Genomic DNA, 12,094 nt, shown 5'->3' on the forward strand with positions numbered 1-12,094 from the left:
TTTTGTTTAAACGTTTTTAAAATTCTACTAACTTTATTTTTCAATTTTCGTTGCTATTTTTACCGACAGATGGCAATACCGTCTCTTTCTTTTTATTGCTGTAGGTTATAGATTCGTTTTATTGCTATAGAATTGTGCCCGCTGCTTTCCTCGCCTTTTGCATACTCTCCATAGCTTCAACTTTCAAGCGTAAGGCCCTTTACGGAATACAGTGAAGCTCTGGTAATAGCGGGATAAAATTCCTGCTGCACATGAGAATGAACAGCGAAAGCATCAACGCTGCTTTCCAGGTTTGCCCAGATTTCTTTGCTTCTGATGAAGAGGCCCTGTACCTGTTTGCCTCGAAACGGATTGAGTTCTTGACTAAATCAACGCCAAACACAAAGTTGTTGGTTTGCTAATTTTATGCTAAACGAATAAACTGTTACGAAGAAATATAATATTTATACAAAGTACTAAAGTGTTTTATACATTGTAAATATTTTGTGTTTTATTTAGTGTTTACTTTCAATATTTACAACGTAATATTCAATATTTCAATATTACTTTTTTATTTATTCAATAAATATGAAAATTTCAGATAAGAACCTTACGCTGCAATGATTATGTAATTATTGGTACTGTCAGATACCACACATTTTTTAAGGTTCAATCCTGCTGTGACAATATGAATTAGTTTGTGCACGTATTTCCTACAGAAATTTCAGAGCGAATTAAATGCGTGAAGAAACTATGATAACAGAAATATATTGAATGTAAAACAGTAAATGTAAATATACAAAAACATTTACTCTGTTAATTAATATTGAATGTAATTCTAATTTTTATCTTAGGTCTCAATTAATTGATCTGATACTTCTGCGATATAATCAGTATTAAATTAGTTATTTTTCTAAAACTAAAAGTGCTTGATACAACTCTGTTTTAACGGTTTCATTTAAAAATACTATCCAAATCACTTTCACGAAACGCAGCTCTTTTCTCTTAAAGCAACGAAATTTTTCCTGTCACCTATAATAATCATCTTTATTTTGCACTGTAAGCAGTATCTTTAGATTTCACAACTGAATACCATAAATGGCTTTAATTGCTAATGCAATGTACTTTAATGAAGATTACGATGTACATAAGTTAGATGATATCAATGGAGTATTTATTAAAATGCTGCATATATTATAAAAATACGTTTTCGGGCTACTACATAAACTAATATGCACAGGATAAAACTAGGAGTAAATTTCCTGTTTTCAGGCTGATAATAGACAAGTAAAATGTAGATGTACACTAAATTTCCGATTATTTTTTACCGATTATCCATATATCTTCTTCCAAAGTTTTTCGCAAATCGGGACTTGAGGAAAACGAAACATTTCTTACGTTTTGGCAAAACCTTTTGATTTTTGAGACAGTGAATCTCATTGCTAAGTCTTGGAATGATATTAGAGTTTGATGCTAATTCACAGACAAGGAAAAAATAATCTTTGATATTATAAAGTAGGAAAGCACTCCTACTCTAATAGTAGAAAAGTTCTCCTACTTTGTTGTACTCTCAAGGAAAAGGTAACATCACTGAGCCTATTAAAGGATTTGAAAATGCAGATGAAGATAACACAAAGTGTGAATGGGGGGGAGAATGATGAAGGCCACAGGATTTATCAGCCCATGACATTCCTGATGCAGTAACACAAAAGTAATCAATAGATGTGCTAGAAAGGGAAATCACGGGTAAAGGTGAAATAGCAAGTGTGTTCCTAATATAGTTCTGGAATGTGCAACACAGACTGTACGGGTGAATAAAGTGAATTCGGAATTATAAGATGTCCAAATGTCAATTTATAAAAAAAAATTGGAAAAATTTATACAACGTTTATTTATTTACAATTAAACTACTAAATATTATAATACTATTAAACCTTCGTTTTAACAGCACATTATAAATCATTTATGTTAAACCTAAGCATTTATTTTCTACTGAACCGGTGCATTAATCATAACTTTGTAAGATCATTTATGGATCATCCATGCAATAAGCATGCATAATCGACAGTTTAATGTACCGAATTTATGTACCAAGAATGGAAGCTGAATAAGGAAAAACATGCTTCTGTGATAAAAATGTATCTTAAAAACTATTTAATTTACATTAAACACGAGTTTCTTCAACTTCTACTGTTTCTCTTCAGTTCTACCTCCACAATTTAGTTTTTACTAGGGAATACAGGCGTTTTATATTATTAATTACTCGAAAATTTAATTTATTCATTAATTTTGCAAATTGCTTACAGAATACTTTTGATTTAGCAAATGGGTTGTTTTTCTAGTTTTCTACTCAGAAATTTTCTTTTTAAATTTTTGGGGTCACCTCAGAGCAGATTATACTTTTTTGATTATTAAACAAAAAAAAAACAAAAAACAATTAACTTATTTTGTTGCACTTTTGGAGCAATTATTTTATTGACAAGTTCTATAAATTTTGAAATATCTTCAGCATTCACGATCATCTAGATATAATTCAGAAACGTGACTCTGTTGAAAATTCTTTAAACGCCTGCTCTTGAAAAAGACCAAAGAATTTTCAACATTTTTTTATTCTTTATAATTTAATTTTTTTAAATCTTTACTTTTTTATGTATTTTGAAATATTTTTATTTTGATTTTGGTCTTAATTTGTATATTTCCTTTTAGGGAGTAGCCAATCTTTCATAATTTAGTTTTTATCTCTTGATATATATAGATGCAAAAATAGATATCTTCCTAAAATATACAGAAATCTTCCTGAGTCTACACAGATCCTTTCGTTATTGCTTTCGATATTCAAAAACTAATCCATAGTTATAAATCATGTTTACACTAGGTAACGTAAGGCAAGACGTGATACAAGAAATGGATCAAAAATCAAATATGCTAATCCAAATGCTTAGCATGCTGGTTATGAAGGAACATAAAAGAAATGATGGAGCTGTCACTGAGAAATAATTACCCACAGAACTAAAAAAACATAGAGACAGGACTGACATCTCGCTACAGAGACAAATAGACATCTCGGTACGTTCTCTGCCCTTAATTTGTTGATTGGCAATCCATCATTACGTACAAAAAACGTTTCTGTGTAACAAATGCGACGTTTCACTCTTAAGTCTCCCTCACAATGAATCTCATCAGCATTTTTCTTTTTTTTTTTATTCCGAGAGTTTCATCTTTTATAATTACCGTTACTGATAATTAATATTGCAAAAATATTTAGTGACAAATTAATTGCTGAAGTACAATTTCAACAATAAATCTAACATATATTCTGAATTAAATAATGAGTTAATTTTCGTTTAATAACATAAAATCTAAAAACAATATATTAATTATATGAGTCTACATTCTAGAAACCTTTAAATCTCATTTACCTTCCGTAAATCGAAGTAAAGGATTTGCAGTTTCAAACCAGAATCGATCACATTTCTTTAGCAAGGAGAATTGTTTGGCAATAATGCATCCAAATGTAGGCCCCACTAAACCTCCGTGCAAAGCTCTCTCCGCCAAACCACCCGAAAACAAATCGATATCATCAACATGGCTGTAAAAAAGTAAAAATGTAAAACGAGGTATCTTTAAATTTAAATAAGCACCTGAATTCTAACTATGCATTAAACTATTTAGTTACGATGCTTAAGTGCTATTAATAGTATCAGTTTATTTACAATGGAAATTCATCTAAAATCACAATACAGCTGAAGCTACTGTTACTACTTAGATTTTAATATCACATCTTTTGAATAACTACTTTTTCGCAATAATTTCTCTCTTTTATTAAATAATTTAGTATCTAAGGATAATAGCCAGTTTTTTAAATACTGCTTCACATGTGTTATAATCAAACTGCTAATATCGTTTTTTGGAGATTAATCCAAAATTCACTTTAGACAGCATACACTGGTGTGCAAAAATTAAGGACGAAGTCGAAAAATTAGCATATCAGCTGAACGAAAAGGCAGAGCGGACAGAAAGACCAATCAGGAGATTAAGTAAGGTGATATACGGTAGCACATGCGCAGATATGCAGGTAGACGTAATGCGGGAGTGTCTGAGTAGTATAAAGCATGTTGTCGGTGTAAGATCAGTATTTCTGGCAAAGAGATTGCACGCCGTATAGCAGTTAAAATCACACAGAGTTGCTGCCTTAGCGAGAAATAGTGAATAATCAATCTGTTAGACGACATCTGGATGCTTTTACCCGAGGTCGAATCATTGGGAAGTTGGAGGAAGTCCGCAGTGTGACAAGCGTGGCTGCAGAGTTCGGAATTACTCACAGCATCGTTTCACGACTTTGGAGACAATTTCAAACTACAGGAACAGCTATCCGGGGGTTTAGTAGCGGTCGTCTACGAGGAACCACACCCGCAGATGACCGGTATATTGCCTTACAGGCCAGAAAAAAACAGGCGGCAGACAGCGGGAGAAATCGCTAGACACACGACACAGGTGACTGGACGACCGATATCGCGTTTTACCGTGGCCAGAAGACTGCACGGTGGTGGTCTGTTTGCACGACGCCCTGTACGGTGTGTACCTCTAACGCCTGCCCATCGGAGAAGGCGTTCTCTGTGGTGCCGGGAACACCGGAATTGGAGAGACAATGAATGGGGACGAATACTCTTTACGGATGAGAGCAGATTCAGTCTGAGTAGCGATTCTCATCGCATACTCATCTGGAGAGAGCGGGGAAGCCGCAATCATCCCTCGAACATCATTGAAAGGGACAGGTATGGAGGTGGCGGTGTTCTCGTTTGGGGAGGCATCACGCTTGGTAGTCGTACAGACCTTCACATCTTCGACGCAGGTTCAGTCAACGGAACCCGTTATTGTAATAACATTCTTCTTCCATATGTGCGTCTTTTTAGAGGCGCTATGGGTCCGCAGTTCCTTTTCATGGACGACAATGCACCATGTCATCGCACAGTAGCTGCCGAACAGCTCTTAGAGAGTGAGGATATTGAACGTATGGATTGGCCGGCACGATCTCCGGATCTAAATCCCATCGAGCATGTATGGTATTTTCTAGGTAGACGCTTGGCAGCTCGTACCTTACCACCAGTAGCGATTCCGGAGCTTCGATTAGCGCTGCAAGACGAATGGGCAGCAATGCCTCAACAACTCATTGACACCCTCATTCTCAGCATGGGCAGACGCTGTGAAACCTGCCTAGCAGTCAGGGGAGATCATATCCCCTATTAAAGACCGGATGTTTCTTGCTGGACACCCATCACAGGGATGTTTCGGCCTTCAGTCGCATTGCGCTCCATGCTACTTTCTCAATAAAGCTTCTTTTTATCCCTCTGATTTCTCTTTTAGTAAGTGTTGCTTACATTACTCATGTCCTTACGTATTGGGGATCTTACGGTATTAAATGTGTTGATTTGGAAAGCTTTTGTACAAAGTTATATTGAAAAAACCGTCTCGTCCTTAATTTTTGCACACCGGTGTATTTTAGGGCTTGGTTGTACATATTTCAAAGAAGTAGCTTCTCTTTGCTCTCATCTTGTCTGGAAGATTACGTTAGCTCATTCTTATATTTCTATTTGTTTCTGTAAGTTTACTTGCTCTTATGTAACTTTTCAACTTGCAATTTTTGAAAAAATACTTTGGCAACTATACGTGCAGTGTAGTTTATTTTCGATCTCTCGCATAGCTAATGGAGTTTTAAAATTATATAGCCGAATATATAATTGTATATAAACTCAACATTTATTTTACAAAGGTTGTTTTTGTCTAGATGTAAGGAAAACATTTTAGTGTTGAAGGATTTTTTTTTATTTGAATACCTCAAATCACATTACAGTTTCCTCGATAGATTACCTTCGTTTTGGACAACCAATACTAGAAAAAGTCTCAAACTGGGTACTAACCTTTTCCTCGAAAATATAGTATATAGGCGTGTTTCATATGCTTCATTATGCTTTGAAAGGATTTATAACTATGTTTATTTTCCAGAAACTCTTGTGCTGTTGCAAATCAATGTTTGATTATTTCAGTTATTTTAAACAAAGTATCAAATAATTAGTAAGTGATAAAATGCATTTTAAGCACATCAAAATTCTGAATAAAGTAGAACATAACAGTTCTTTCGGAAAGCTGTAATTCTCAAAGGTATCCAGCTACGTTCTAATTGTAAATTTTGATGAAATTTTTTAAAACCGCTTTGTTACTTTGTTTTAAAGCTTATACATAAAGCTTTCCAAAACTACTTTTAGAATTGCAGCTGCTCATGTTCTACGCCGTGAACCGAATGTTTCTTTTTCAGAATCCGGAAGCTGTTGTCTAAAGGTACACAGACTACAAATTTTAAAATGATAATGTTTCATTTGAATACTTTTGGTGATGTTCAAAAGATAATAAAAAATATAACGGTTCAAAATTAACTGCTAGAGAACAAGATTAGTTTTGCAATTTAACTTCCATACTTAGCAACATTTTCTTTTCCTTCCGTTTGTGTATGCATTACATTAAACCTATTTTTTGAGAAACTTGATATTTTGAACTTTTCTGCTACGAAAAGAACTATAATTTAAAATATTACTAAAATAATTTTATGAAACTTTCCACAAATATTTTATGAAATATGGGGAATTAAATAGACTAAAAGGTTTTGTTTATGTATATAAACAAAATTTTTTTACAAAATTTTGTAAATGAAAAGAGAGAAATTTCTCAAGAAATAGCTAGTGCATGTACTCAGACATGTATATTTAATGCATGTATATTTAATAGTGCATATTTATTATAGTGTTATTTAATAGTGCATGTTTATATTAGATTTTAGTCCGTTTAATTCCTTGTACCTTAACAGAGATAAGGGACAAATATAAAACTTAAATAATGATAAATATTTTTGTAGGAATCCTGAAATTTAACACAATTTTAGTCCAATATGTAAGAAAAAAACTGTACATTGATAATATGTTTATTACCTGTTTCTATTATTTTAAGTAGTATTCTGAGACATAACACCAATAATAAATTTAATTGTACTATTTTCCAAAATTTGGGTATCCGAACATAGTCGGATACTTTAAACAAAATAGCACGCAAATGGTTGCGTTGAATAAAATTTTTCATGCTGATATTTTTACCAGTACTGGTTAAGTTCAAAAAGTTAAGAAAATACTATTTGTAGAATCTAAGGAAATTTGTGATATGCATCAAAATTTTTAAATTAAATGCTCCTTAAAAAACTGGAAGCGTACGAGTAAATTCAACTGTGTGCGAAAAGAAATAGCTGAGATAATAATTTTGGCTTTTTCGTAAAATAAATTATAATAATTTTCTCACGAAGTAAGTCTTGCCCTTTACGCAATTCAGTGATTCATTTTAATTTTATCAAAGCAATTGCTTCCATTACTAAAAATAAAAAACTATCAATAAGGGAATAAAAGTTCTATTATTTAACTAATTTTAAAATATTTTATTTTTCAAATATTACATTTTTTGTATCAAGTAAAAAATAGTGCAGATTTTTCCCTAAACATTATTTACCAATAATATATTAAAATATTATCTAGGTATTCTCATCTATGTTATATTCAAAATTAATAAACATACTCTTAAAATAAGTAATTAAACATCTCTGGAATTCTTATTAGATGTATAACTTTCAAATATTATATAAATTTCTAGGCATTTAAGTTATTAAATATATGCAACAATCATTTGCATTTTAACAGTTTGAGGTATGTCGTGGTGATGTTTAGAGCGCATTTTCATTTACCTATTTTTTATTTTGTGATAAATATATTGAACATACATATATCAACTTACTTATTCAGAAGTCAAACAACAAAAATCAGCGTTATATTTAAAAAATTTTCACATGTGTTGTGAAAATTTTGTAAATATAACGCTGATTTTTGTTGTTTGACTTCTGAATTAGTATTTATTCGGCGTGTTATTGTGTCTTAATCAACTTACTTGTAAACACTTTTAAGCCTTTCGACAATATGTGATGGTATTTCTTTCATTAAATCATCAAAGGATTTTGCTTTAGTAAGGTTGCAGAATTCTCGATATTCGTTATAGCCTGCTATACCATGATCTCGGGCTCTTTGAATATTCAGTGCTGCTAAATCCATTCCAGAAAAGGGCACTTGTTTCTTTTCAAATAAATGATTTGTCACCTCTTCAGTTATTGCATGATCCAGCGTTTCCATACTAGTCGCAGCAAGGCCTCTGATGATACTATCAATTGCATTAGCTACAATCGAATAAAAAATGGCATTTAGTATGAGGCGTCTGTTGATGCAAATTAATCAATAGCTTAAACGTATGGAAGTTTTCAATGGTTTTAATATGCTGTGTTAAGTAGCCAAGTGGATCGTCGTAAAAAAATTAATTTTGTTCAAAAATGTAATACTGTATAAAATAAGAGTATAGCATGGTTATTATGTGAACTGATAAATTGTAACAATTCAAGCTTTATGTCTACATGTGTCAAAAATATAAATAATAGTATATGTTCATAATTTAATTTTGTACTTAAGAGTTTAACTGTACTTCCTTCGTCTCTGAAACATTGTCAATTCTGTTCACATTTAGTTAACGTAAAATCTCATTCTGTCATATGTTTATTTCAGATAATTACAGAAGAATTCTGGAATAAAGAAGGAATGTTGTATGGATACAACACTTTCTTCGAGCTTCGATTTAAAAGTTTCATAGAAGGAAAGTACAAAAGCAATGAGAAAGGAAGCTGTAATACCAGTAGTGTTTGGACTCGTTAAATCTCTATATTTAAATTATCTTTTGATATAAATGCGATTAAATAAAGTGTTTTTTAATGAAATAAGTAGTTTTAACTGTGTAATACTTGGATGAAAATTCTAAAAAATTAATAACACACTGTCAAGTTTCTTGTTCGTTCCCGAAGCTTAAAGAGATGAAAGTGAAAGAAATATGCACTGTTTGGAATTTATGTTTTAACATATATATTTTTTACAAAATGCATGAAAATATATTTTATGGATGACTCTGGTATACAATATACTATGGTATACAATATACTATATAAGATAAATAAAATCTTTTTAAAGTTTTTACATGCAAAACAATCGCTCAGTTTAAAATGTTAGTAAACTAAATAACTACGTGATGAAAAAATTTCGTTCTAATGTAATTACTAATCTTCAAGCTAATACTTCTGAAATTTATGCACATTTGCCAGCTAGCACTCAGTTATACAATGAAACTCATTGACAAAACAATGGGTTCAAATTATATGTGTAAAAACATTTATATAAAATACAAAATCTATGATAAATGCATAGGTATTGCCTACGTAAATCACCGAATAGGAAACCAAGTTGCTTAGAGAAATGCATATTTTTTTTCAAATGTACTTAAAAAAGAATGCAAACATTTATGGCTGATTCTATTCATTTCATTAAAAACACTTTTGAAAACTGAAATGCGCCACCAAGCTGTAATTAACGCATCTAAACTTTTCAGTTCTATAGAAAGTTAATTGTTGCTTGATAAATATAAATGACTGAGAAAAATTTATAAAGCATTGCCTTCATTCAGTGCACATGTACGTAGTTTAAGAATAGTGAAGAGTGTGTTTTGAGACTCGTAATGCATCTCAAATCTGCAAAGGCACATACATCTATCTACATATAGCATCCGATGTTTCTATTTATCCAATGGGTAAACACACATACACACACACAAAAAAAAAAAAAGATATTTAAGGCTAACAATTTTTTAAAAACTATTTAAAAATAGTTAAATTATTTTTAATAATGGCCGCGCGCTTTATGTAAGTTCAATATTACGAGAGTGGATAAAAAAAAGCTTACAAGGGTAATAAAAATTATTTATTAATAATAGAAAGAAAGTACGGAACGGAATTAAAAGACATATTTTCTTATCCCTTTTTCCCATGATCACCAAATCTACTCATATCCATAAATTAAGGATAATGCAAAATCAGGCAAAGGAAGAGTTAGAAGCGAAACAAATTTCACTTATTTGTAAAGCTTATTTATTAAACAAAAGGGAAAGAGCAAAAAAAGATGCTATATGTTTGATATTATTAAAAAAATTAGCGATTTTTTCTCCCTGGAGCAAATTACAAAAAAAAAAAAAAAAAAAAAAAAAAAAACCTATTCACAAAAAACCAATATTACATGGTTGGTATGATTGTTAGTACATTGTATGTCTCCCAGACAGTGCAATACAGTCCGTACAACGCCTAGGCAGCTGAGTATCAAATTATCGATCTGATCTTGGGGAGATATTACACCACTCAAAAAGCAATGCTCTTCGAAGTTCCGGTAGACATGGAGGAGGTTGACGGGCTGCAACTCGTCGGCAAAGCATGTCCCACATGTGGTCTACTGGATTCAAGTCCGGTGAGAATGCTGGCCAGTCCATGCGGATGATATCATCCGATTGAAGGCATTCGCTTACGATGTTTGCACGGTGAGGACGGGCGTTGTCATCTATAAACACAAATTGTGCGCCCATGGCGCCCCGAAACAAACGTACATGTTGTTCCAGAATGACGTCCCGATAGATTTGGCTTGTCATGGTTCCAATTTGAACATGCAGGTCAATTCTGGAACCCAGAATAATTCCACTCCAAACGAGCACTCCTGCACCACCGTAATGGTGTCGTTCAATGATGTTTTCTTGGTGGTAACGGGTACCTGGAGCTCTCCATAAGAAATTCCGGCGAGAATCAGACTGAAAGCTAAACCTGGACTCGTTGGAAAACATCACACAATCCCACTGTTGCGGTGTCCACAATGCATGTTCTCTACTCCAGGCTAACCGCAGGCGACAGTGAGTAGCAGTAAGTGGAACGCATCTGACAGGTCTACGAGCATATAGACCAATCTGCCCTAAGCGTCTGTACACGGTGTGCCTTAAAATTGTCGTACCAGTGGCTGAAGAGAGCTGACGAGACAGGTCTGAGGCTGTACTCCGCCTGTTTCTTTTGGCAGTAACTGCCAAATACCGGTCCTCATTCGGCGTTGTAACTCTAGGGCGACCTGTGCTGTAACGTCTGCTCACATTACAATCATCTTGGAATCGTTGCCAAAGCATGGAGATGACACTCTGAGCAATTCCAAGTTCGTCTGATACTTCCAGTTTGATACGCCCACATTCTAGACGGCCGATAATTCTGCCACGTAAAAAATCATCCAAATGCGTCCTTTGTGTCATAACTATTCGGTTATTGCACTGAAATGCTTATAAAGCACCTGCGAACAATTTTACTTCTTTGCCTGTATTCCTTATATATCACTCTCTTACACTCTCGTCATTGTGACGTACCATCGGTGTCATCTGGTTACTTCCTGAAATTTGTATATGATTCTTGAAGATGTGTGTAGTGATTTTACAGGTGATATATTTATTTTAGAGTTCGATTTCCGCGTGACTCCTAATTATCCTTAATTTATGGACATGAGTGTATTTAGGTAGTTATCTAAGTGAAAGATGAACTTGTTCAACCCTCTTGGTAGAAATCATATCCCTGCCCATTGAGTCAGTTCTCGGTGGCTGTTTTCACATCACTCTCTGAAGAGAATTTCATTCCGGATAAATGTTCCTTCAACTTCGGAAAAAAGAAATAATTAATGGGTGCAAAACCTGGGCTATATGAGGGTGACTCCAGAATTCCCACTTTTGCAGCAGTTCTAGCGTTTGGCGAGCAGTATGGGGCCGGGCATTGCCATGCAGGAGGATAACACCATCACTCAACATGCCAGAGCGCTTGCGTCGGATGGCTTCACGTAACCTTGTCTAAGTGGCACAATACCAATCAGCACTAACGGTATGACCACGTTTCAGATACTCAATCAGGACAACTAATCACGGCTCGAACCTCCAAGCGAGATAACTTTTCTAAACGTCTTGCCATTTCAATCTCTCCGAAGTGTCTGCGAACTTATTCTATCTACTCGAAAAACCGCTACTAGACAACTAGTGCTACACTCTGGGGGATAAAGTATTCCTTTTCTTTTTGGATCCACCTACGTACATGTACTCAGATAATATTTTTTTTAATATACAATCATGACATTTTCGAGATATTTTCCTTGCC

At 33.6% G+C, this 12,094-nt stretch overlaps 1 protein-coding gene and 1 long non-coding RNA gene across 8 annotated transcripts in view; one reads left to right on the forward strand and one right to left on the reverse strand.

Moving 5' to 3' along the window:
* Positions 1-8,816, forward strand: part of LOC118185712 (uncharacterized) — a 309,271-nt gene extending 300,455 nt beyond the window's left edge. For all 6 annotated transcript variants that reach the window (XR_004757630.2, XR_004757631.2, XR_015039186.1 and 3 more), the window contains one exon: positions 8,619-8,816. This is a non-coding gene — a long non-coding RNA (uncharacterized LOC118185712). The remainder of the gene's footprint in view (positions 1-8,618) is intronic.
* LOC118185710 (uncharacterized) overlaps positions 1-12,094 on the reverse strand; it is a 141,078-nt gene that overhangs the window by 7,244 nt on the left and 121,740 nt on the right. For both annotated transcript variants that reach the window (XM_085809756.1, XM_035355605.2), the window contains exons 21-22: positions 7,957-8,239; positions 3,399-3,568 (exon numbers count right to left, since the gene is read on the reverse strand). In XM_085809756.1, coding sequence (XP_085665882.1) covers positions 3,399-3,568; positions 7,957-8,239 — 453 coding nt within the window. The remainder of the gene's footprint in view (positions 1-3,398; positions 3,569-7,956; positions 8,240-12,094) is intronic.

Source organism: Stegodyphus dumicola, chromosome X2 (genome assembly GCF_044657685.1).
Source record: "Stegodyphus dumicola isolate Sdum_Otavi_A_Nest chromosome X2, ASM4465768v1".
In the NCBI taxonomy this organism is placed as follows: domain Eukaryota; kingdom Metazoa; phylum Arthropoda; class Arachnida; order Araneae; family Eresidae; genus Stegodyphus; species Stegodyphus dumicola.